This window comes from Lynx rufus, unplaced genomic scaffold (genome assembly GCF_022079265.1).
Source record: "Lynx rufus isolate CCGP_SWC_20201006 ecotype Redwood Valley unplaced genomic scaffold, mLynRuf1.p SCAF_4, whole genome shotgun sequence".
Taxonomy (NCBI): Eukaryota; Metazoa; Chordata; class Mammalia; order Carnivora; family Felidae; genus Lynx; species Lynx rufus.
In genome coordinates this window covers 82118964-82145028 of record NW_025814856.1, presented here as the reverse complement: position 1 = coordinate 82145028, position 26065 = coordinate 82118964, and the positions used below count along the sequence as shown (strand labels likewise).

Below are 26065 nucleotides of genomic sequence, written 5' to 3'. Positions count from 1 at the left end.
ATAATAAATAGCATTATACAAATGGGATAACATTTCTTGCCAATGTTTAACATAGTTTGCTTTTTTTACACATTTGATCCTAAATGAGCAGACAGGCATGCATTTTGGCAAAATCTCTGTGTATTGGCACTCCAATATAGCAAGTCTGAATCTATATAAATAACAGTAAAATAAACTTCATATACTCACTGTGAGTGTTGGGCAGTCAGAGACATTCAGCTCTTGCAAATTTCTACAGAGGCCTAAATCAAACAAGTTAAACATTACTAAACAACATAGTACAAATGTTTAAACTTAAAATTTTTCCATCCTACATTCAATGCGATGTATTCATTAGAAAACAAACAAAAATCTTGGCATGTAACTTGTTCTAAGTATATGGTTCCTTTTCCCAGAAAACTGATTCCTTCTGGCTTTAAAATTAAAATATATACACATGTTTATTATTGCTTGAGGATTACAGAAGGAAGGGGAAAAAAGAAAAGTACTACTCTGGGAAAAACAGTATATACTTAGAGCTTTGAAGAAAACCAAACTGCTTATTTTGTGGCATGGCTTTTTGCTCATTTTGGGGATTTTGTTTTCTTTTATTATTTTATTGTAAAATTTTTCAAACACAGAAAAGTGGAAAGACTTGAAGATTTGTACAATGAATATACCCATTACCAAGATTCTATTTCTATTGCACGATATTTGCATTATCACTTCTTCACCTACATATCCATCTTTCTGTCTATCTTTCAATCCATCTTATTTTTATGCATTTTGAATGAAGCTATAGGCATAAGGACACATCCCCCTCCTACCTCAGCATGCATATTGTAAATAATTCAGCATGCATAATAATTAATAAAATGTTTAGGATTTGTTTAGATTAGATCTACATACAATTTATAATGAATTGCAGAGAAATGGAGGACCAGAAAGGCCAAGTGTCTGATTTGCTCTAGGACCAGGGGCAACTGTACAGCTTACGGTGTCACAGGGAAGAGGACACATGTCCACAAAGAGCTGGGTAGCAAAGTGTTCTACAATCAGCACTCTGGGGCTAGACCGACACAAAGTACAACTCCAAATCTGAGACAGAAAACAAGCATCTAGGGGAGAGGACACAAAACAGTAAAGGAGAGGAACACTTGAGGCAAAGAGGGGAAAGTCATTCTAGGTGGAGGAGACCCCCATCGAGCAGGAAAACTCCAAACATCCTGGCATCCACACTGCTACAATGAATAGAAAACACATCTGCTGCTCATAACCACTTAGCCCCACAATAACAACAGAAATGTTATTAATTATAAATCGATTTTGAACATTTCTTCCTTTGCCAAGAATGGACTGTGTCCTAAGTAATAAATGCAAACCAAAACCACTTTCAGAATTTAAAAGTGAAAACAATTCTTTAAAATGTACAGATCTTGGAAGTCATCAGTAATACTCGTTAAGGAAGAAAATAGATTCCCCAAACAATGCAATAACTAAATTTATGATATTAATATTTTTAGAGAATACTTACCTGAGAGTAAGTCATGCATTTAACAAATACTTATCAAGAACCTGTTACGTGGGGGCACCTGGGTGGCTCAGTCAGTTAAGTGACTGACTTGGGCTCAGGTCATGATCTCATGGTTTGTGGGTTCAAGTCCCGCTTGGGCTCTGTGCTGACAACTCAGAGCCTGGAACCTACTTTGGATTCTGTGTCTCCCTCTCTCCATGCACCTTCCCCTCCCCCACTCACACTCTGTCTCTCCCTCTCTCTCAAAAATATAATAAAACATTTTAAAAATTTAAGAAAAAACAAAGAACCTGTTATATGCCAGAAACTCTACAGGTGCTACAAGTACAGCAAGTGAACAAAACAGACAAAGGTCCCTGCCTTTAGGGAGTTCACATCCTCACTGGGGGAGGCTGACAGTAAACACAAGAAGTAAAATATCTACTTTGACAGGTGGTGATTAGTGCTGTGGAGAAAAATAAAACAAAAAAAAGAACATAGAGAGTGGCTAGCAAGTGGGAAGAGATGCCACTTGACACAGAGTGGTCATAGAAGGCTTTGCTCAGGTGACATTTGAACCAAGATGTGCAAGACTTGCCAAGGACAGTGCTGTTTACTTTGAGCATTTCTGTATCTCACATTCAATATGGTTGGTGATTGGGAGACAGTACAGGAAAGAAAAAACAAGCTCAGGAGAACAGCTGTTGGGGACCTACTTTTTTTTTGCCCATCTCAAGGCTGTTGGAAGTATCCCTTTCATTTCTTGAATCTGATGTGCTGATATATTACGTGTTTCAGTTTTCATAACGCTAAGCCCTGAACAGTAGAGTACTACTCCTGGACCAGGTACTGTGAAGTGTCTTACGTGCATGAGCCCGTTTCATTCTCCTAGCAATACGACGAGGTATCCTCAGCCCCATTTTTTTTTAAGTTTACTTATTTGAGATAGAGAGTGTGAGCAGGGGAGGGGCAGAGAGAGAATCCCAAGCAGGCTCCACACCGTCAGCAGTGAAAAGCTCGATGTGGGGCTCGAACTCACGAACCATGAGATCATGACCTGAGCCAAAATCAACAGAGGTGTAACTGACTGAACCACCCAGGCACCCTACATCAGCCCTATTTTACAGATTCTGAAGTTGAGGTTAAATAACTAGCCTGACGTCATATAGTTAAGCAAGCAGGAGAGTCTTCATTGAAACTCAGGGGCCAAACCCTTGGCCACTAAACCAGACAAGTGGGAGGGTGCACTCACCACTGTTCAGGATGTTCCTTTATTAATTGCAATGTCTTTGCTTAAGAGAAAAACAAAAAACTTATTGTGGTGATCATTTCACAATATCTACAAATATTGAGTCATTATGTCACACACCTGAAACAAATATGTTATATGTCATTTATACCGCAATAAAAATATATATATAAAGAAAATGAATGTTTTTTAAAAAGCTGCTACTATCTGTTAATAACACAATGTTCACAGTGGTCTTCAGAGATGTTTTTCTCTTGCAACCTAGGGACTGCATCGAACCTCAGCTGGGTCTCATCGTTCCGAATTGTATTAGTTAAGATTACCCAAGCTTGCATTTCAAAGGAATACTTTCATCGTTCCCTCTGTCACCCCAAGTAATTGGGGCCAGCTGGATGTCAGGATGCGCGTGGTTACGGTGGTAATTCTGCTCTTCTTTTGTAAAGCCGCGGAGCTCCGCAAGGCCAGCCCTGGGGGCTCGAGAAGCCGAATGAATCATGGCCGGGCGGGTGGGAGCAGGAGAGGCTCCAACCCCGTCAAACGCTACGCGCCAGGCCTCCCCTGCGAAGTGTACACGTATCTTCACGAGAAGTACTTAGATTGTCAAGAAAGAAAACTAGTTTACGTGCTGCCTGACTGGCCTCAGGATTTGCTGCATATGCTGTTAGCAAGGAACAAGATCCGCATACTGAAGAACAAGATGTTCTCCAAGTTTAAGAGGCTGAAAAGCCTGGATCTGCAGCAGAATGAGATCTCCAAAATTGAGAGTGAGGCTTTCTTTGGTTTAAATAAACTTACTACTCTCCTCCTGCAGCACAACCAAATCAAAGTCTTGACAGAGGAAGTGTTCATTTATACGCCTCTCCTGAGCTACCTGCGTCTCTATGACAACCCCTGGCACTGTACTTGTGAGATGGAAACGCTTATTTCAATGTTGCAGATTCCAAGAAACCGGAATTTGGGGAACTATGCCAAGTGCGAAAGGCCACAAGATCTAAAAAACAAAAAGCTGCGGCAGATAAAATCTGAACAGTTATGCAATGAAGAAGAAAGGGAACAATTAGACCCGAAACCCCAAGTGTCAGGGAGACCCCCAGTCATCAAGCCCGAGGTGGACTCGACTCTTTGCTACAATTACGTGTTTCCCATACAAACGCTGGACTGCAAACGGAAAGGTTTGTAAGTTTCTTAGTTTTTCATTGTCGTGGACGATTAAAAATGCTCTTTGAATCTTATCACCCTCCCTACACTCCACCGTGCCTTGGGATTTCTGGTGTCACTTCCACCAGAAATCTTTTCCCGGTGACAATGGAATTTACTGCAAGCTTTTCTAGGGTTCGGACTCAACACGGTTGGGGTTTTGGGGGACAGTAGAGGAGGGTAGGAGGTATGCTCAGGAAGAGCAGCCAGTTGGGCGCTACTCTTGTTTGCTAATAAAACCTGTGGCTGTCAAGAATCCCCTTTATCTTAAATCACAATGTGGTATAATTTAGGCAGACCAGTGGGTATAAAGACAAGTCCAAATGCTGTCTATATAATGTGACTTAAAGTGAAAACATAGTGTGCGTCTGTGGGGAAATTACCTCCAGGAAAATCATGTGTGGAAGGGAACAGGTGAGAACACTGTGAGAGGGAGGCTATGTGGGATGTAATGGCGCGTCTGTACTTCTCAGAATTTGGCCTCAAGGTTTTTTGTTTGTTTTGAGAGCGAGAAAGAATCCCAAGCAGGCTCCATACTCAGTGCAGAGCCCAATGTGGGGCTCGATTCCATGACCCTGGGATCATAACCTGAGCCATAATCAAGGAGTCAGATACTCAACTGACTGGGCCACCCAAGCACCCCTGGTCTCAATGCTTGCTAAATGCTTGCTAACATCCTATATCTTCATTGTTCCCAAGTTCCCCAAAATAAAACCTAAAAGTATTGAAAGAACTAAGCTGAAAATATTTAATCCAAGAAGTATGAAGCTAAGAAAAGCTTTCCAGAATATTACCTACTTCCTGAAAAATCACTGCTGAGTTTTACATCCCACACAGTTTTGGTGTGGTGCTGCATGGGGCACATACAGGATTAATTCATGAAATAAGAAAGTGGGAAACTTTAGTAATGCTCTTGACAGGTTAGTGAAGACATTCTCAAAGTGTGGTCTGGGAACTGCTAGTCTACCCAAGGATAACCAGCCACAGGACAGTGTCTGTTTCATTTCTGGCATGGATTAATGACTTATTCACAAAATTCAATTGAAGCTAGATGTCACAGGATCAGGGTCACATTAAAGCAGGATGTCATTCCTTCCACTTATTTTAGGAGGTTTTGCTTTGTTTTGTTTCTTTAAGAACAGAAAGAGAAGGTTAAAAGCAACATAGAGACTCTGACTCCTTTCCAGGGAACCAGAAGCAGGAATGTGTTGACACTAAAGAGGCAGGCAACCTGAACCAGGAGAAAATTTGTTCATTTATCAGCCAAGAAGTGCACAAGCCTTGCCTCTCTGTCCCAGACTCCATAAGTGGCACCTGGTGAGAGCAAAGCACGGCCATGTGACATGGAAAGTTTTGCTTACTACAACACCCTGTGAGACGTGTATAATTTGGTGCCATAGTAGAACAATTACAGTGTCATGACCAGGGAGATGCCATGCCAGGATCCTCTGAATTGGAGAGCAACTGTTCATTAATTGAAAACCTGTTCTCCAGGCACTCCACACACATGTTCTGCATAGCTTCCAGTAAGGTAGCACTATCCCCATTTACAGCTGGGAAAAATGAAGCTTAGCGAGGTTCAGTGACTTGGTTGAGGTCTCACAGGTAAGCAGCAAAGCCAAGGTTTGAAGGTTGGTCTGCCTGATCATGCCATCTTCTTTGGTCACATTCAAGCAAACAGCTGCCTCACCAATGGAAAGATTAAAGAATTCTAGAAAAGTCAGTATATGCAGTTTCTCTGCAGCCAGATTGGGTGAAATTTCCCTGACCTTGTTACAGTGACTACTTAGTGTTTCATGCTGAAGAACATGTCTTATTAGCAATGCCTTTGTGATGCTTAGATTAAAAACTTAAATTACAGGGGTGCCTGGGTGGCTCAGTTGGTAGAGCGTCTGACTTCGGCTCAGGCCATGATCTCACGGTTTGTGAGTTCGATCCCCGGGTCAGGCTCTGTGCTGACCGCATGGAGCCTGCTTGGGTTTCTCTGTCTCTCTCTTTCTTTCTCTCTCTTTCTCTCTCTCTCTCTTTCTCTTTCTCTTTCTCTCTCTCTCTCTCTCTCTCTCTCTCTCTCTCTCTCTAATAAGCATTAAAAAAAAATAGACCCGGGGCTCCTAGATGGCTCAGTCAGTTAAGCTTCTGACTTCAGCTCAGGTTATGATCTCACGATTCATGAGTTTGATCCCTGTGTCAGGCTCTGTGCTGAGAGTTTGGAGCCTGGAGCCTGCTTCGGATTCTGTGTCTCCCTCTTTCTGCCCCTCCCCTGCTCGTGCTCTGTCTCTGTCTCTCTCTCAAAACTAAAAAAGCATTAAAATTTTTTTTAAAAACTTAAATTACATATTTAAAAAACTAACATAAAGCTACTAATCCTAGACTTGGGTTAGAAAAATTACTTGATAAAGCTGAGGCTCTCCCCTCAAGCTAAAGATAATTTGCACTTGTTGCATCAGGTGATAAAGTTAAGTTTGCACAGTTAAGTTCATTGATTATCTGAGAAAAATGCCATCGACACAAAATCAAAGACTTCTACAGCTAGATTGCACTGTAATTTAAGAATAGATAACGTGTGGGGCGCCTGGGTGGCGCAGTCGGTTAAGCGTCCGACTTCAGCCAGGTCACGATCTCGCGGTCCGTGGGTTCGAGCCCCGCGTTGGGCTCTGGGCTGACTGCTCAGAGCCTGGAGCCTGTTTCCGATTCTGTGTCTCCCTCTCTCTCTGCCCCTCCCCCGTTCATGCTCTGTCTCTCTCTGTCCCAAAAATAAATAAACGTTGAAAAAAAAAAAATTAAAAAAAAAAAAAAAGAATAGATAACGTGTTAGGAAATATCTGCCATTTTTACTGCTTTACTGCTCTTGGGCCATTCAACCCCCCCACAATGAGCCTATTTCTGCCTTTGTCTTTTTTCCCATGATATTTTTGTCTCATTTTCTTTTGGCAAACATCAACTTATAAAAACAGAAGTAATGTAGTAATGTAGTAATGTTGTCAACTTATTGTTGTCTAAACACGACCTTCCAGATATGCCCCATAAACTCATACCCCTTGTGTTAAAGTACACCTATTTACTGGAAACAATACACACTATATATATAATGATACTGACCCATACATGAAAGGACAATTCAAGTTCCTCCAAACGTTAATGACTACACAAAGGAGAACATATGCCATTTATATTACAAAATGAAGGGCAATTACATCATTACAATGATGTAATATCATACATATAAATTGCCTTCACTATTATTGATATAAATTTATGAATCAGTTGATAGTTTATTTTTTGTAAAAGCCATGGTCTTGTCTCTGACACCCCCTGTACTCTCAGGTACTGCCTGGAACAGGGCTATGTGCTTTAGACTGATGATAATAACTGTGCTGCCTTCTTTGCTCTTGCAAAGGCAGTAATTTAAGCAACCTTTAAAAATAAAAATACATAGAATTAAAAATCATGGCTAGAATTCAAGTATGACAATCTGTATTTAATCTGTAATTTTCCTTATTCCATTCTATAAATAGATAACAAATGTCAAATACTAAGAATGTTCAGCAATTCATCTCTAGCTCCCTGCCAAAGAGTAGTAATACTTTTGCTTATGCTCTACGTGTTAGATACTATGTAGAATCTAAAGAAGCCCAAAACATGCTGTCCAAGGTGGAACCAGCAGTGGTGTTAGTGAATAAAAGCTGTCTGCTAAAGGCTCTGTGTGCCTAAGACATAGCGGTTTACATGCATTATGTAATTTACTATTCAGCCTTCAAAGAGCACTATTACTACCCTCACAAAGGAGGAACCTGAGGTGTAGAGAAGGTAAGTTGCCCTTCTAAGGTCCCACAGGCAGTCCCAAGCCATTGACCACCATGCAATGTCATCTCTTCCTTCATGATTCCAGGTACATCAACCAAGAAAAATGTATAAAAGCTTTCTGGGTGCTTTCTCCCAGTACTGATTCTCCTTTTTTTTTTTTAATTTTTAAAAAATGTTTATTTTTGAGAGAGAGAGACAGAGTGAGAGCAGGGGAGGGGCAGAGAGAGAGGGAGACAGAATCTGAAGCAGGCTTCAGGCTCTGAGCTGTCAGCACAGAGCCCGACGTGGGGCTCAAACCCACACACCGTGAGATCATGACCTGAGCCGAAGTCAGACACTCAAGCAACTGAGCCACCCAGGCACCCCTACTGATTCTCCTCTTAGGCTCTGTATGATATACCATGTACATGAGCACACACAGAAAACCCAAATACAGATTACCCTAACTCAGAAGTTGTGCCTTTCCCAGCTGACAGATGATGAGTCAGATGGTGTGCATAGGGCACCTAATATGTGCCAGTTTGACCACACAGACCTCAAAAATCACTAATTTTGCTTTAAACGTTGGACAGCACGAAAAAGAAATAATAGCTTTATTCACTGGGGGACAGGCACTTTGCCAACAAAATGTAGTCTTCCAAAGGGAATAAATGTGAAATTAGTTGAAAGGCATGTTTATGCCACATTGAGGTAAATGTATTTGCCAAAAAAGACATGAAAGAATTGAAAACTGCATTTTAGCTTTATGTTTACCAGAATCATTTACAATTTCTAAGGATTCATTTTACTTCTGAGATTTGGACTGGGGGGAATTATGCAGGTAAGGTACTCTCAGCTGCCTTTGAAGTTAATTTCATCGCTAGTTTAATAATGATTAACAATTTTTTATTTGCAAAATCAGGGTTATTTATGCCTCTTTGCCTACTACCACCGAGCCTTCAGAGTAGTTCTGATATTACTGACAACTAAGATATTGCAATCCCACTAAGGGGCGCCTGGGAGCATAGTCAGTTGGGTGACCAACTCTTGATTTCAGCTCAGGTCATGATCTCACAGTTCGTGGGTTTGAACTCCAAATCAGACTCCACACTGACAGTGTGGAGCCTGCTTGGGATTCTATCTCTCCCTCTCTCTCTCTGTCCCTCCCCAACTTGTGTGTGCTCTCTCTTTCTCTCTCTAATTAATTAATTTAAAAAGATAGCCCACTAAATGGGAAATTACATGGAGAAATTTTCCCAGTTCACTCCTCAGACTCAGCAAATTTTGGTTGGGGAATGGTAAGGTTTGTCAAGGGTGACGATAGAGTAGATGAGGTATGTTTTGAGTGTTTACCAAGAATTTTAGGTAGCAGCAAATAACAATGTGGTGCCTGGTCTAGAAATAGGGACATTGACCAAATTTGACTTGTGGCTATAATCTTTATCATTTTACATTTTACAACATTTTACATCACTATTTGCAATTTTCATTCAAGTTTAAGATAAAAGAACTAAAGAATTGTTTTTACTCGTCAGTACAACAAATAAGATTTTTCCATGGTTTTTCTAAGCCATACTAGCAAAGGCTTTGGGTTGTATATCCTGGTTTACTTGTGGATCCTATTTTTACCCTATTTTTACTGCTGACAATGCCAAAGTTGGTTCTGCAATTCATAGTCCCTTTCCAGCATCCACAGGCCCTGTCATACTGCTTACACTGAGTTTCAGGGAGTTCTCATAAACTATTTTTTCTACCCATTTATTTGTGGTTTACCCACTTCAGCTTGTCCCACAGTGGTTGCTTGGGAGGTCTCTGTCATCCACCCCATGTCCAACCCAACAGATGTGGATTCAGCAAGCAAATCCTGATAAACAGCCTGCTTTCCAAAACCTAGGAGATACTGCCTGTGGTGGCAATGAAGATCTACAGTTTTTAATGGCCTTATAGGACCTTAATGAGGACTTGAGCTTTTATTCATAGTAAGATGGGAACATCTGGTGGATTAGAAGCCATCTGGGGAATTGACATGGTCGTATTTATGTTTTGACTGTTTAACATGGGCTTAGGACACTTTGGGGATAATCCAGACAAGAGCTGATGTTGACTTAGACCAATGTGGTAGCAATGGAGGAACTGAGAAGAGGTAGGATCTTGGGTATTTTGAAATAAAACTCTATTCTGCTTTTAAAATCTTGCTAAGAAGATGCCACAGCCATTTTCAATAATTATTCCAAACACTATAATGTCCACAAATTATTTCTTTGATTTTGTCCTCCGTTGTCTCCATGGTTTTTAATTATTGCTGGGATCTCCATTTACTTGTTTAAATGTAGGACCCCAGAGAGAATATAGCTCTTCACTTGGGGTCCTGATGATCCTAAAGGGAGGAATACCTCACTGTTGGAACATTATAAGTTCAAGACTTAAAATCTTTCACCTTTTAATTATATTGGCAGACATAATTCTAAGTCAAACAGAATAGTGCCTTACCAAAAGACAAAAATAAGATCACTCCATATTTTTTTATTTTTATTAAAAAAAATTTTTCTTTTAACATTTATTTACTTTGGAGAGAAAGAGAGAGACAGAGGCATGAGCAGGAGAGGGGCAGAGAGAGGGAGACACAGAATCCGAAGCAGGCTCCAGGCTCTGAGCTGTCAGCACAGAGCCCAATGCAGGGCTCAAACTCAGACCACAAGATCATGACCTGAACTGAAGTCGGACACTTAATCGACTGAGCCACCCAGGTGCCCTGATCACTCCATATTTTAAAAGGATTTTTATTACAAAAGTGCTCAGTATCCTGAAATCATCAAACTCAATTTTCATGAGCTCTTATTTACAATGTATTATCTGTGATGAACTACCCCAATACTTAGTGGCTTGATACAACACACATTCATTATCTCACAGTTTCTGTGGGTCAGGAAACCAGACATGGCTCAGCTGAGTCCTCTGCTTGCAGATCCTTCACAAGGCTGCAATCAGTGTGTTCACCAGGACTCACGTCTGTGGTCTCATCTGAAGACTCAACTGGGAAAGGCTCCTCTTCCAAGCTCATGTGGCCATTGGCAGAATTCAGTTCCTCAAGGGTTGATGGACTGAGGACCTGAGTTCTTTGCTGGCTATTTGCCAGAGGCTACATTCCTTGCCACGTGGGCCTCTCCAATATGACAGCTTACTTTATCAAAGTGAGCAGAAGAGAATCTGCTGGCAAAATAAAAGTCATAATCTCTTGTAACCTGATTGTGGAAGTGGCATCCACTGACATTTGCTGCATTCTATTTTTGGAAGCAAGTCATGGGTTCAGGCCATATTAAGGAGGTGTTTACACAAGGGCATACGTATTAGTAGAGAAGAACATGGAGTGCCTTTTCAGAAGCTGTCTGATACATATCATTTGTTTAGGATATATTAGGCATGGTCCTAAGCCTCCACCATGAAGCTTCTATGGTGGGGAGGGGACAAAAATGAAAACAATCAGTAAAATGTATACTACATCTGATGGTGATAACTTACCATTGAGGAAAAGCAGGGAGTATTTGTTACTGCTAAACTGAAAACAGGAGACATCATTTTAAATACAGAGCTAGGAAGGTCTCATGGCCACCCAGTGTATTGACTCCACCTCAGTTCCTCCCCCACTCCAACTTTACCCTGTGCCAGGCTTGAGGATTCAAAGGCAGATGGAACAGCATGAAAGAAACAGAAAAGTTCCAGGAGCAGAGTGGTTAGAAGCATATATTCTGAAGCTAGCATGTGTATTTAAATCCTAGGACTATAACTACAGGCAAATTGTGCCTCAGCTTCCTCATCTGTAAAATGAGAATAATCATACTTAGCCCATAGGGTTCTTGTCACTTAATACTTGTTAGAACATACAGAACACTCCCTGCACATAGATACCAAGATACTAAGATCCCATCGAGACGAGAAAGCAAATTTAACAGTAATAGGGATACTAAAGAAGGATTTACCAATTCCATTCCATTTAAGACCATGGATTTGGGGTTTTAAAGGGGAAAAAATAAACCTGAATCTTTATGAAAATAAATATACTATGGGCTAAGAAGTCATAAATACCAGAGTTTTGGGTTTTTTGGGGTTTTTTTTAGTATTTTGAAGAAATTATCAGCAATTCAATTATCCTGTTCCAAAAATATTATCATGGATAAATGGATACCACCTTTTATAAGCTTATTTTCTGTACCCAATTCAACAAATTTTATTCACAAAGCCTTTGGGTCACGCTATTTCTCAGTTATCAGTTAATCTGGACATTTTATTACTTCTAGTTTTCTTTTGTGGAAACAGGCTTGTGTCTCTTCACAGTTCTCACTTGCCCTACTTAAAATTAAATAAAACCTCCTTAGACTATTTTGCCAATGATTAAGAGGGCAAATATTACACTAAAATATAAAATAACACTATATTTTTTAGGAACTCCTGAGTGGCTCAGTCGATTAAGTGTCCGACTTTGGCTCAGGTCATGATCTCCTGGTTTATGGGTTCGAGCCCTGTGTCAGACTCTGCTGACAGCTCAAAACGTGGAACCTGCTTTGGATTCTGTTTCCCTCTTCCTCTGCCCCTCTTCTGCTCACATTCTGTCTCTCTCTCTCTCTCCCATCCCCCCAAAATAAATAAACATTAAAATATTTTTAAAAATAACACTATATTTTTTAAAGCATAATTTAAAGAGAAATGTAAATAGAGACAAATTAGGTGAACCTTGATTTCCTATTAACCTGTGAAAGATAACCTGGACTCCTCTTCCAGAGGCTTTTTCTCTAGTAGTAGTAACAGTAATAGTGTTGTTGTTCCTGAGGTGTCTGGGAGTCTAGGAGTGCTGGAATATAAACTAAGTCACAAGGATTCAGGGAATACATGCTGAGGAAGAAGCAGGGGGCAGCAGGTCAGGACTACGCTTCCTCAAATTTTAGCATCCAGGGAAAGGAGCCATAAGATCAAGGTCAAAAGCTTTTTGTTAATTTTTTAAGGGTAGAGAGACCTGAGCACTTTTTGTTAGCAGAAAAAAACCGAAGTTGAGGAATGAAATGAAAACACAACCCAGGGGCAGCAGTTAATAGTGAAAATTCCTTCCTTAAGCAGATGGGAAAGGATTGGAAGGGACACACATAGAGTGGTTTGATTGATTTCACTTCCTTTTAGCTTTTTTTCCCCCCTAAAGCTTCCCAGGTGCTTCTAATGGACAGCCAGGAGTGAGCCCCACCGCCATGTCTAGGACATTTCTCTGAACAGCTCAGCAAGGAGTGATATCCATTCCTCTAAGCCTGACGCACCTGGTCCAGGAGGCTTTGTTGGAGTTAGCACATTCTATGTCTCATTCATACCAATGTTCTTTAGCTTTAGATGATCCCTTTCCCCTTTATCTTTAAGAGTTGACCCTTCAACCACAGGTAGAACAGTAACTAAGAAGATGGCATGAGAGGAAACCTCGATAACCAGAATGTTATTAATTTTTCCAGAGCTGAAGAAAGTTCCAAACAACATCCCTCCAGACATTGTTAAACTTGATTTGTCATACAATAAAATCAACCAGCTTCGACCCAAGGAGTTTGAAGATGTTCATGAGCTAAAAAAATTAAACCTCAGCAGCAATGGCATTGAATTCATAGATCCTGGTAAGTTCCACAGAGTAGCCCTTTAAATGGGTGATGAGTATTCTCTGGGGTTTTTTTCCCCCTTTATGGCAACATGTATGGTAAGTACAATTTAGTTTTGAAAAACCTATATAATGAAAATTTTAAATTAAACATGATGCCTAAATCAGAATTTGTTTGGCACTCAGAGAAATATTTACCAAAATGTTGCTTTATGAAGGATATAATACTGTATATTACTAAGCAACAGTTATTCAGTTGGTCCAAATAAGTGTTTTGTAGAATGGATTTTAAAAATAAGAATATGTGGTCAATAATATGTTAAACATGTAGTGACTTTTAAAGGGAAATTCAGATTTGGCATTTTCTTTGCTATTCATGAAGTTCCAATTTGTTTAAAGTAAACTTGAAACAATCTGCTAAGTACCAAGCTCATAAATTCGTATAAAATGTGTTCAAGCCAGAGCCAGATGTATTTTATCTAATCCCAGATCCAGATTAATTTTCTTTTCCATCCCTCAAATCTCTTCTCCATTTGCTAATAATAAAGCCTCTGGTGAAAATGAGCATGTTAAGTAAACACACTGGATTTGGAAAGAACTGAGAATTACTGCAATATTGATCAGATTTGGAACATACATAACACACATGCCTTCATAGTGCTGCTTCAATATGAAAACTCCAGTCTATAAAAATGATTATTGATACTATTAATAATATAATGTTAATGTTATCAATGTTTTCAATTCAGTTGTTACTTCTGCTTTGCTTAATGATAATTTAATGCCATTAATAGAACAGTAGGATTTTAACATTGTAGAAGTACAAATTGAGAATGAATGTTCTGGAGCTGCAAAGGCATATTTTAGTATTTGTAACATCTTTTAAGATATTGAGAAATCATAATTTAAGGGGTGTCTGGGTGACTCATTCGGTTGAGCATCCAACTCTTGATTTTGGCTCAGGTCATGATTCCAGGGTTGTGGGATCAAGCCCTGCATCAGGCTCTGCACTGAGCTTACAGACTGCTTGAGATTATTCTCTCTCCCTCTCTCTGTCTGTTCCCCGCTCACACGTGCATTCTCAAAAAAAAAAAAAATCATAATTTAAAAATTTCCCAAAGGAACAGCATTATGCTACACTTATACCTTAGCCTGTATAGACTTGGGGGTGTCTTTAAATCATGAGGTCAAAAGCCATTTTCATTTCACAGTGAATAAGAATACAACAGAGACATCCTTCTCCCAAATGAAGTGATCATCATCTTAGTGTGGAGGTCAGTGACTGATAGCCAGTCTCCACAAAGCCAGGCCACAGGGTGAAGAATCTGGAGATGGAGACCCTCTCTTGCTGCAAGAGAACCAAAGAATTGCAAGACAAGCATGCCTTATCACAGGTCCCTGGGCTTTCACGTATCCAGAGTATCAGTGCAATCGAGTTTTAGAGTTATCTCTAAAAGAGACTAAAATGTTTGTTATTCTAATGGCCTAAGTTAAATTTATTAAAGTAGTGAGTAATGGTCCAACAATATTTTAATTGTAATGGAACCAGTGTATAAAGAAAACTAGAGTAAAATGAAAAAACAGTGTAGAGATAGATAATAATGCAACGTGGGTTTGTTTTACTTCGAGTGATATTTTCCCCTCATCAACTATGAAGTTCCCATAATTGCAAGGATTCCTTTACCATCCTTGAGATCTCCTGAAGCCTCCTGAACTTGTTTACCCAATGTGTTTTCCTTGCTGACTCACAAGGTGAACTCTTGTTACCAGCAATAGTATTCTTGTTTTCTCCTTTGTTCAATTCAGTCCCAGGAAGTTATTTTCTACATTAACAAATATGTGTTGAGCACCTGCCAAATGCCAGCCGCTTTCTTGGTATGTCTTCTGGAACAACAACAAAAAAATCTCCACACTTCAATAAGTCAAAATAGCCTAAAGAAGTTTCTAAAATAAAAGACCTTCTATATTTCAGGACCTATGAGATGAAACAGTGTCAAAGTAAACTCTGTTAACTACTTATGTTAGCAGGTATACAAATGCAATGAGATTTACTGGGGTCTTTTAATGTTTATTTATTTTGAGAGGGAGCAAGCAGGGGAAAGGCAGAAAGAGAGAGAGGGAGGGAGATAACCCCAAGAAGCTTCCACACTCAAAGCCGATATCAAGAGTTGGGCACTTTACCAACTGAGCCACCTGGTGATTTACTGGTTTTAAAAGGCATGAAATAACACTCTCATAAAATGCCAGACTTTATTGCAAAAGAGAGAAAGAAGACACCCTATTAAGGATTTATCTCCTTTGAGAAACAAACGAAAACCAGCTTTCCCAAATGCCTGAATACATATGGTTTAAGTAAAAACTATAGCACTTTTAAAATAAAATCTAGGAATGTTTTCACATGCTTTCAGTCTAAAGGGCTGACTTGTTTCAAGGAAAGTAAATTGTGAGATCACTGACTTACAGAGTGTTGGCAAATAGGGGGGAAAATGCAGTGTCTTCAAAGCTGTCATTATACTGGCTGACGTTTTGCTCCTCCCCAGCCCCCTGCCCTCTCCTAACACTCCCACCCAGGCCATTGCTTTTGCACCAAAGTAGAAAGAATTCTTTTTAGGGGAAATTATGCATTTTGTCTGAGAACAAATGATATGAAAATGGTTCATGATATTGGTATTAGAGCACATTTTCCAAATCCAAAATATGGACATTATATACCCTAAGTATTTTAAAACAATATTAAGGGGTTCTGGGTGGCTCAGTTGGGTTAGGCATCCAACTCTTGATTTCAGCTCAGGTCATGATCTCTTGGCTATGAGATGGAGCCCCATGTTGGGCTCTGTGCTGGGCGTGGAGCCTACTTAAGACTTTCTTTCTCTGTCTCTCTTCCTCCTTCCCTCCCTCCCTCAAAAATAAATAAATAAATAGACAAACAAAAAACCATAATGAGAAAATGTTTGAAATAGCAGCAAAATGTTTGAAATCAAAGTTGACCAGTGAATTCTAGGGTTAGTCCACGTCAACTAAAATCTATGTTTAGATTTCCTTTTTACTCCTGGAGGGGGAAAAAGAGTTTGGTTGTCTTATTTCGTGTTACATATTTGATATTTGCTAATTACCCACCCTCTAGCAGAATTAAATACATATGGATTCAGAACTGATAGCTACCACAGCTTGCCAAAACACAACCAGATGTTTTCAAAATGTTGATAAAAATTGTTTAGTTTTGGACTCTACAGGAATATCGTTCCCTCCCCCTAAAAAGGGAAAAGCTGCTTCCTAGGCATTTTCAGAGTTTGCTGTTGTCCCAGGGAACTGTCAGATCATCACCATACACATTTTTTCATTTTTTATGCACTTATGTCTTACATTTGAAATATTTTCCTAATTCATGCCTTTTTTGTGTGGCATCTTTCCAGTGAGTATTTAAAAAATGCACATGAGCCCAGAAACCATTTTTAGAAAGCTAACATAAAAGTGATTTTTCAAATAAAATATTGTAGTCAATTAAATCAAGGGAAAAGGTTTGAGCAAAAACATACTCCGGAATTTTGCATTGAGACACGTTACCGTTAGGAAAATATAATTAAGACCAAAATCCTCCAACACGGAAATTCTCTCCACAAAGGTAGTTGAGGAAAAAAGAAAACATTTATTATTGAATAAGCATTAAACCAAGATGTGACGCACATCACAGGCAATCTTCTAAGCGATTGCAAAGCTGAAAACGCAATACTTACATGTTTTCAGGATAAGTAACTCGTCCTCAAGTGAGAGGGCTTGACAGCATTCTTTGTCATACATGGGGCATCTTCACTCTATCTGGTAATTGAGGTGGCCAGTTATGTTAGCTAATTGGCTTTACCCAGAGGAAAACAAATTCCATCTTCGTGACTAAGGAGCAAGGCCCCTACCCTCCCTCAGAAACTGGGAGATAAGGGTACTGGCTCCCCTGACGTTTACATTTCAAAGAGATGGCTCTCAGGTCCTTGAGGAAGACATTCTTGGCTCATAAAGTTGACAGAATCCCTGGTTAGGCTTCTAAAGGATATGTATACATTTCAAAGAGAGGATAAAGTACTTAAAATCACACGTTTTCTAAAGTAAAACTCTGAGAAAAAGGAGAGGAGGGAATTTTTTTTTTTTCAACAAGGAGAATTAGGTCTCTCATTTTTGTGTATATGTCCTTATAATACGCCATACAGTTGCATGTAACCCAGCTACTCATTGCGTTAATAACTACTTTCTGTTTCTAGCTGCTTTTTTAGGACTCACACATTTAGAAGAGTTAGATTTATCAAACAACAGTCTACAAAACTTTGACTATGGCGTATTAGAAGACTTGTATTTTTTGAAACTCTTGTGGCTCAGAGATAACCCTTGGAGATGTGACTACAATATCCACTACCTCTACTACTGGTTAAAGCACCACTACAACGTCCACTATAACGGCCTGGAATGCAAGATGCCTGAAGAATACAAAGGGTGGTTTGTGGGAAAATATGTTCGCAGTTACTTTGAAGAATGCCCCAAAGACAAATTACCAGCCTACCCTGAGACATTTGATCAGGATCCGGAAGATGATGAATGGGAGAAGATTCATAGGGATCACACAGCCAAGAAGCAAAGTGTAAGAATCACTATAGTGGGATAACTTAGGAATTGTTTTGGTTGCAACTGGTTTTGAATTTGCTATACCGGTGTCAGAAAACCATATGTTTACATTTTGATTAACTGTGTTGCCTATTTATGCAGGGTTATCCAGTTACAGGAAGGTTCCCTTAATTATTATTTTTATTGTGAGAAATTCTAGCAACCAAGGGAATACTTCCATCCCGCTTGCCTGCCTGTTTGCAGACCGGCCTTTGGTGACGGTTCCACACTGGTAAACTGCGGGAGTTGGGTCCTAATGATGGCATTGGAATTTCATAACATCCTGTATATATGTTTTTACTGCCTTTTGAAAATAAAATTTTTAAAAACTTGGTCCATTTTTATATGCCTTGTGAGAGCTGCTTGTACACACCTAAAGATGATCAAAGTGAAAATATATGAGCGCTTAGGAATAATAAAATATCATTCTCTCCCCTCTGCCCCCTCCCACTTTTTTTTCCAGCAAGTCAGCTTATACATAGAATAAAATTCCATTTCTGATTCCTGTGCATTCCAAAATGTGATCCTGGCAAACCCAAATTTTCAAGTGCTCTTCACTGATTCTTGCAAAAAACAAAACAAAACAAAAAACTGTCAAGCTAGACCTGAAGGAGAATTGTCACAAACAATAAATAAGAGAATCTGAGATTATATTGGAGACTAGTCAGAAGATGGGACTCAGAAGAAGTTGTAGATGGTGTGAATCATAAGCAACGAAGAGGTATAAACACTAGTGAATGTGGAAATAGTGCTGATTTTTGAAAGAATTCAGACTGGGGAGCCACCTGCCAGTGGAAAATGCCTGAGCCCTTCCTGCTAAGCTAATATGTCAAGCATAAACAAAGGATGAAATTAGAAATCAGGGTCAGGATTTGGGATGAGATAGAAGCAAACAGGAGGCAGTGATATCAATAGCAACTGAGTAAGGAGGCAGTGTCCAGGAGAAACCCCATGATATGGGTTTGCAGGTTAGAAATCACTCACCCAGAGAAGCAGATCAGCACAAAAAGAGGAAATGCCTGGAGACAAACCCCATCAGCTTGTGTTTTGATAGTTAGCTCTACTATTACAAAAATAAAATGAAAAGAAATATATACATATCCTTTACAATACCACTTTTTTCGGGATACCTGGCTGGCCCAGTCAGTTGAGCAACTCTTAATCTCAGCTCAGGTCGTGATCTCACAGTTCATGGGTTCGAGCCCACGGTGGGCTCTGCACTGACAGTGCAGAGCCTGCTTGGGATTCGGTCTCTGTCCCTGACCCTGACCCACTCTTTCTCTCTCTCTCTCTCTCTCTCTCAAAATAAATAAACTTAAAAAAAATTTTTAAACAACTTTTTCCTTTTTATAGACATTTCCCTTTCACTCTGAGTTGAATACATTTTCATTCTTCTATCAAGGTATTCCTACAAAGTTTAGCAACTGGTCTCATTTGATCCTTGCACAAAGCATAGAAGATAGTATATGACAAATAGTTTCTTTCATATACAAATAGTTTCTTAAGCACCTACTAGATGCCATACACTGTGCTAAAAGCTTCACATATTCTATTTCTAATTCTCAACAAGATCCCTCTGAGGGAGGTAATACTATCTGTCTTTTCTAGATGAGGAATCCAAAGCTTGGAGTTTAGGTAGCTTGGATAACGTCACAGAGCTGGCGGGTGACAGAGCCAGCATTCAGGTCCATCTTAGCCCTGGCTGCTGGGCAGGTGTGCAGAGCACTCTCACAGTCACTGTTGGCCACGGCTGCCTCACATCAGAACTTGCAGAATCAGACCCCAGAAGAGGAATAGGTACCAGGAAAGTTAAGCCTTTTTGTCCAGAAACACCCGCAAGGGCAGCTGGCAGGAGAGAGTCTTTGGCCCAAGTCATTTAGTACATATCAGAAACCAAGAGAATGGGATGCTGGAAGAATTGCTGGAGCTAGTGGTTCAGGGAAGGACCCTAGATTATGAGGTTCTAACCACTCTGCCCATTTTACCAGTGGTTGGAATTAGGGGGAGAGACTTATGCATACTCGGGTCTCAATGCAAATCTTCACCTTACTGTTCAATCTGTTACCAGAGTGTGAACGTTCATGAACACTCAGAATAGTAAGGACACAAGACCTGAAACAGCCAAGATGTGACGGTGGAAAAAGCCTGAGTGGGACCTCAGTAGGAGACCAAGTCACGTGGTAGGGACACAAGGGTTCTGGGAGGAAAAAAAAAGAGATTAAATCCGATTCAGACAAAGGGCCCAAGTTACTCTCTGGTTCAATTTTTGGAGGCTAGTTGGTGATTTGATTTTTATCGACAGTGTCACCCTCCAGGTCTAATTGGAAATAAAGCGCTAGCAATGCATAGAAATTGATCCAGACCATCCAAAAGTAAGTTAGAGTTGTTAGTATCTCCCAGGACTGAAATTGAAGTACATTTTTGAAAGCTTAGGATTTGCCCCTTCTCTGTATCAGAGTTTATACTTTTCAGGGAAGTATAGTTGATCAATGATGGAATGAACAATTAGGTACATCCCCTTCTGCCAATTTCTTGATAGTTTAATAACTTGCCTTTGAAACTGCCTTCTGTTCAATAGATGATGAGGGTCAGGAGATTTAAAAAAATAAGTATATTTTGTGGCAGTCAAAAATATAATAATCCTGAGAACTACATATTTGAACATACATGTTTAAATGTCACTTGGCTATTTATCCAAATGTTACGTGAGTATTTGGATAAATACTCAAGTTTTGTTTTGTTTTGTTTTAACTTTCCTGCTAATCCTGAAATTCCCTAATTTTTCTGAAGTAAGTAAGATTCACTTCAAGCTGAGGTCTCTTGAGTCCTAAGTCTGAGTCAGCTCAGACCTACTGCCTGGTTATTTGGGAAAGATACTTAACATTAACCAGTTCAGAGTTTTCATTTACTAATCATTCATCCTCTGGAGCTTTATGCCCTATATCAACTAACATCTGTTTCTGAAAAATCTGTTTCTCCTGCTCTGGCAAATAGAAGCAATTCAGTACTAAGAATCTACTTGCCTAAATTCTATGAGACATCGAGGCTCCTTTCTTCAGGAGGTGTGGGGTATTGGTGTGTACAGGAAGATGTAATATGTGACTAACAAATCCGTATCAATGCTAGAATGAATAAGAACAACACGAACGTGGCAGGCAGACTGGAAAATTACTTCATAAGCCTGTTCAAAAAAATGTCAATATTGTATCTCACAAATTCTAGAAGCATAAACATGCAACTCCAAGGGTATCCACAAGTCAAAGCTTCTTCCGGACTGCTCTAATCTTGCAGTCATTGAGTGAGTGTAGAAAAATTAGGGATGGCTCCTCGTCCCTAATATATCTGTTTTACTCCAGCACAACAACACAACTGCTGAACTTAAAAATCACTTGTGGGGGCGCCTGGGTGGCTCAGTTGGTTAAGTGTCCGACTTCGGCTCAGGTCATGATCTGGCGGGTTCATGAGTTCAAGCCCCACGTCTGGCTCTGTGCTGACCACTCAGAGCCTGGAGCCTGCTTCAGATTCTGTGTCTCCCTTTCTCTCTGCCCCTCCCCTGCTAGTGTTGTGTCTCTCTCTGTCTCAAAAATAAATAAACACTAAAAAAAAAATCACTTGTGTACCCTTGCCAAACATTTGCTAAAGTGTTTTAGCATATACTCTGCACACTTGATTGTCACAATATTAGAGCAAGCATTTTCTCCCCTGCCTTCATCTGCCTTTTAAAGATTTTAAGATAACAATTTAAAGCTAATTTTATTATAGAGTTTTTGCAGACCAGGATTTTGTACAACTCTTGTGGCCATTCAGCCAAACAGCTCAAATAATCAGCCAGTATTTATCTTCAGTGTAACCGTCAGAAAGTCAAACTTCTTGCCAAAAATGTGTGTAATTCTAGACACACCAACAGACTAACCTTAGCTGGGGGGAAAAATTGAAAAGCTGAAACATCTCTGAGATTGGGTTTTATTTAATCTTTGATACACTCGAGGTAGCTGGAATTAAAACTGATTTTATTAAGTAATCCTTAGCAAATTGAAAATATCAAAAAGATGAGATAAGCATTACATTTACTCCCTTAGAAAATTAAGGTCTACTCAGGCTTTCATGTTTAATTTTTTCCATGATAAAGGCATTTTTACCAAGAATTACACTTCTAGAGAAATACTAAATTTAAAAAAATTTTTTTAAGTTTATTTCTTTATTTTGAGAGTGAGCAAGCATGAGCTGGGGAGGGGCAGAGAGACAGGGAGAATCAGAAGCAGGCTCTGCACACTGCCAGCACAGAACCCAATGTGGGGCTTTATCTCACAAAAAGTGAGATCATGACCTGAGCCAAAATCAAGAGTCTGCCACTTAACTGACTGAGCCACTCAGGTGCCTTAATACTAAATTTTTTTCTAATTTTTTTTTTTACATTTATTTATTTTTGAGAGACAGAGCACAAGTTGGGGAGGGACAGAGAGAGAGAGAGAGAGAGAGAGAGAGAGAGAGAATCCAAAGCAGGCTCCAGGTTTCAAGCTGTCAGCACAGAGCCTGTTGTGGGGCTCAAACTCACAAACTGTGAGATCATGACCTGAGCCGAAGTCAGATGCTTAACTGACTGAGCCACCCAGGCACCCCTTAATACTAAATATTTTTAAGTAGACAACAAAATATCAAAAAACTTGAGACAGGGGGCCCAGGGTGGCTCAGTCAGTTAGGCATCTCTTGATTTCAGCTCAGGTCATGATCTCACTTTTCATGAGATCGAGCTTCACATTGCCTCTGTGCTGACAGCACAGAGCCTGCTTGGGATTCTCTCTCTCTGCCCCTCCCCTACTCACTTGCTCTCCCTCTCGCTCTCTCTTTCTCTCTCTCTCTTTGTCTCTCTCTCTTTCTCTCACAAATAAACTAACTTAAAAAAAAACCCTTAAGACAATATTTTTGGCTCTCTTAGACCTCAGATAAAATATAAACTAAGGTCCACGTATCTATATATATGATACAATAAATGAAATACATATGACATATAGAAGATATTGTTATCTGATGTAATGAACATATGCCCATTGTACAGTACAGAATTTTCATTTTTTGGCCCTCTCTGTATTTTCCACACAAGTTGCAATTTCATGTTGCCCATTTCATCACCATCCCAAACTTCCCAGTGGACTTTGTGCATAGGCATCAGGAAAAGTGTTTATGTGGAAACATGTTAAAAAAAAAATCCAGGGAAGATTATAGCCATATATGCCAACATTTTAAAAGAATATAAACCTCAAATCAATAAGCTTAACCTTCCACCTTAAGACACTAAAAAAGAAGAGCAAGCAAAACCCAATGCAAGCAGGATAATAAAGATTGGAGCGGGGATAAAATAGAAAATAGAAAACCAATAGAATCAATAAAAATCAAAGTTGATGTTTAAAAATCATGTTCATAGCAGCATTATTTCACAATAGCCAAAAAGCAGAAGGAACCTGTGTCTACTGATGGATGAGTAGATAAACAAAATGTGGTTAAGAACATCTAATGGAGTATTTTTCTTTCTTTTTTTTTAATATGAAGTTTATTGTGAAATTGGTTTCCATACAACACCCAGTGCTCATCCCAACAGGTGCCTTCCTCAATACCCATCACCCACCCTCCACTCCCTCCCACCCCCCATAAACCCTCAGTTCGTTCTCAGTTTTTAGGAGTCTCTTATGTTTTGGCTCCCTCCCTCTCTAACCATTTTTTTTCCTTCCCCTCCCCCGTGGTCTTCTGTTAAGTTTCTCAGGATCCACATAGGAGTGAAAACATGGAATCTGTCCTTCTCTATATGACTTATTTCACTTAGCATAACACTCTCCAGTTCCATCCATGTTGCTACAAAGGGCCATATTTCATTCTTTCTCATTGCCATGTAGTATTCCATTGTGTATATAAACCACAATTTCTTTATGCATTCATCAGTTGATGGACATTTAGGCTCTTTCCATAATTTGGCTATTGTTGAGAGTGCTGCTATAAACATTGGGGTACAAGTGCCCCTATGCATCAGTACTCTTGTATCCCTTGGGTAAATTCCTAGCAGTGTTACTGCTGGGTCATAGGGTAGGTCTAGTTTTAATTTTTTGAGGAACCTCCACACTGTTTTCCAGAGTGGCTGCACCAGTTTGCATTCCCGCCAACAGTGCAAGAGGGTTCCCATTTCTCCACATCCTCGCCAGCATCTATAGTCTCCTGATTTGTTCATTTTGGCCACTCTGACTGGCATGAGGTGATATCTGAGTGTGGTTTTGATTTGTATTTCCCTGATGAGGAGCGATGTTGAGCATCTTTTCATGTGCCTGTTGGCCATCCGGATGTCTTCTTTAGAGAAGTGTCTATTCATGTTTTCTGCCCATTTCTTCACTGGATTATTTGTTTTTTGGGTGTGGAGTTTGGTGAGCTCTTTATAGATTTTGGATACCAGCCCTTTGTCTGATATGTCATTTGCAAATATCTTTTCCCATTCCGTTGGTTGCCTTTTAGTTTTGTTGATTGTTTCCTTTGCAGTGCAGAAGCTTTTTATCTTCATGAGGTTCCGATAGTTCATTTTGCTTTTAATTCCCTTTCCTTTGGAGATGTCTCAAGTAAGAAATTGCTGCGGCTGAGGTCAGAGAGGTTTTTCCCTGCTTTCTCCTCTAGGGTTTTGATGGTTTCCTGTCTCACATTCAGGTCCTTTATCCTAATGGAGTATTTTTCGCTCTTAAAAAAGAGAGAGATTCAGATATGAGCCTCCACATGGGTGAAACTTGCAGACATGACGCTAAGTGAAAGAAACCAGGCTCAAAAGAGCAGATATTGGGGCGCCTGGGTGGCGCAGTCGGTTAAGCGTCTGACTTCAGCCAGGTCACGATCTCGCTGGCCCGTGAGTTCGAGCCCCGCGTCGGGCTCTGGGCTGATGGCTCAGAGCCTGGAGCCTGTTTCCGATTCTGTGTCTCCCTCTCTCTCTGCCCCTCCCCCTTTCATGCTCTGTCTCTCTCTGTCCCAAAAATAAATAAATGTTAAAAAAAAAAAAAGAAAAAAAAAAAGAGCAGATATTGTATGATTCTGCTTATATGAGGTAGCCAAATCCATAGAGAAATAAAATATAATGGTGCTTGTCATGGGTTGGTAGTAGGGAGAAATGGGGAGTTCATATTTCATGGTTCAGAATTTCAGTTTTGCAACTGAAAAAAAAAACTTGGAAAAGTTCGGGAGGTGGATGGTGATGATGGTTCCACAACAATATGAAGGCACAGAACTGTACACTTAAAATGGTTAAAATGGCAACTTTTATGTTAAGTATATTTTGCTACAACAAAAAAAGAACTAAAAGTTGGTTATTTGAAATGATCAACAAAATTAACAAACCTGTAGCTAGACTGACCAAGAAAAACAAGAGGGAAGACGAAAATTTCTAAAATTGCAAATGAAAATGATGCATTACTGCTTACTTCACAGGTATAAGAAGGATTATAAGAGAATTCTATGCACAATTATGCCTCAACAGATTGGGTTACCTACATGGAATTGGCAAATTCCTAGGAACACACAAGCTATCAAACTTGACTCAGGAAGAAACATAAAATCTGAATACATCTATAACAAATAAGGATATTAAATCAGCAATCAAAACACCTCCAACAAAGAAAAACCTAGGGCCAGATGGCTTCAGTGGCAAATTCCACCAAACATTTAAAGAATAATTAACACCAATCCTTCTCAAACTCTTCGAAGATGTGGAAAAGGAGAAAATAGCTCCTAACTCATTCTGCGAAGCCAGTGTTACCCCGATAACAAAGCCAGGCAAAGACGTCACAAGAAAGGGAAACTATAGGCCAATATTCCTTTTAAATATAGATGTGAAAATCCTCAACAAAGTATTAGCAAAGAAAATACAGCAGCATGGTGAAAGGATTATACACCATGAATAAGTGAGATTGGTCCCAGGAAAGTGAAGGTGGTTCAACATATAAAAATCAATCAATGTGATAGCAGCATATTAATAGAATGAAGAAAAAATCTCGGTGAAAAAGCATTTGACAAAACTCAACACTCTTTTATGACTAAAAAAAAAAAAAAGACT

At 39.7% G+C, this 26065-nt stretch overlaps 2 protein-coding genes across 2 annotated transcripts in view; one reads left to right on the top strand and one right to left on the bottom strand.

Annotated features, from left to right (window-relative positions):
• The window catches only part of FBXL13 (F-box and leucine rich repeat protein 13), a 213495-nt gene that overhangs the window by 95934 nt on the left and 91496 nt on the right, over positions 1–26065 (bottom strand). The window contains exon 10 of the mRNA XM_047095227.1: positions 190–242. Within this exon, the coding sequence (XP_046951183.1) occupies positions 190–242 (53 nt within the window). The remainder of the gene's footprint in view (positions 1–189; positions 243–26065) is intronic.
• LRRC17 (leucine rich repeat containing 17) lies at positions 3142–17992 on the top strand. Its single transcript, XM_047096410.1, has 3 exons — positions 3142–3913; positions 13208–13363; positions 17595–17992. Exons 1-3 carry the CDS (start codon positions 3142–3144, stop codon positions 17990–17992), a joined length of 1326 nt encoding a protein of 441 aa, XP_046952366.1.

Bases quoted from the DNA above. Each gene is read 5' to 3' on its own strand.
- LRRC17 (XM_047096410.1), top strand. From the start codon at position 3,142: ATGCGCGTGGTTACGGTGGTAATTCTGCTCTTCTTTTGTAAAGCCGCG. The intron at 3,914-13,207 runs GTTTGTAAGTTT...TAATTTTTCCAG, and splicing joins GCTGGACTGCAAACGGAAAG to AGCTGAAGAAAGTTCCAAAC. The intron at 13,364-17,594 runs GTAAGTTCCACA...TTCTGTTTCTAG, and splicing joins CATTGAATTCATAGATCCTG to CTGCTTTTTTAGGACTCACA.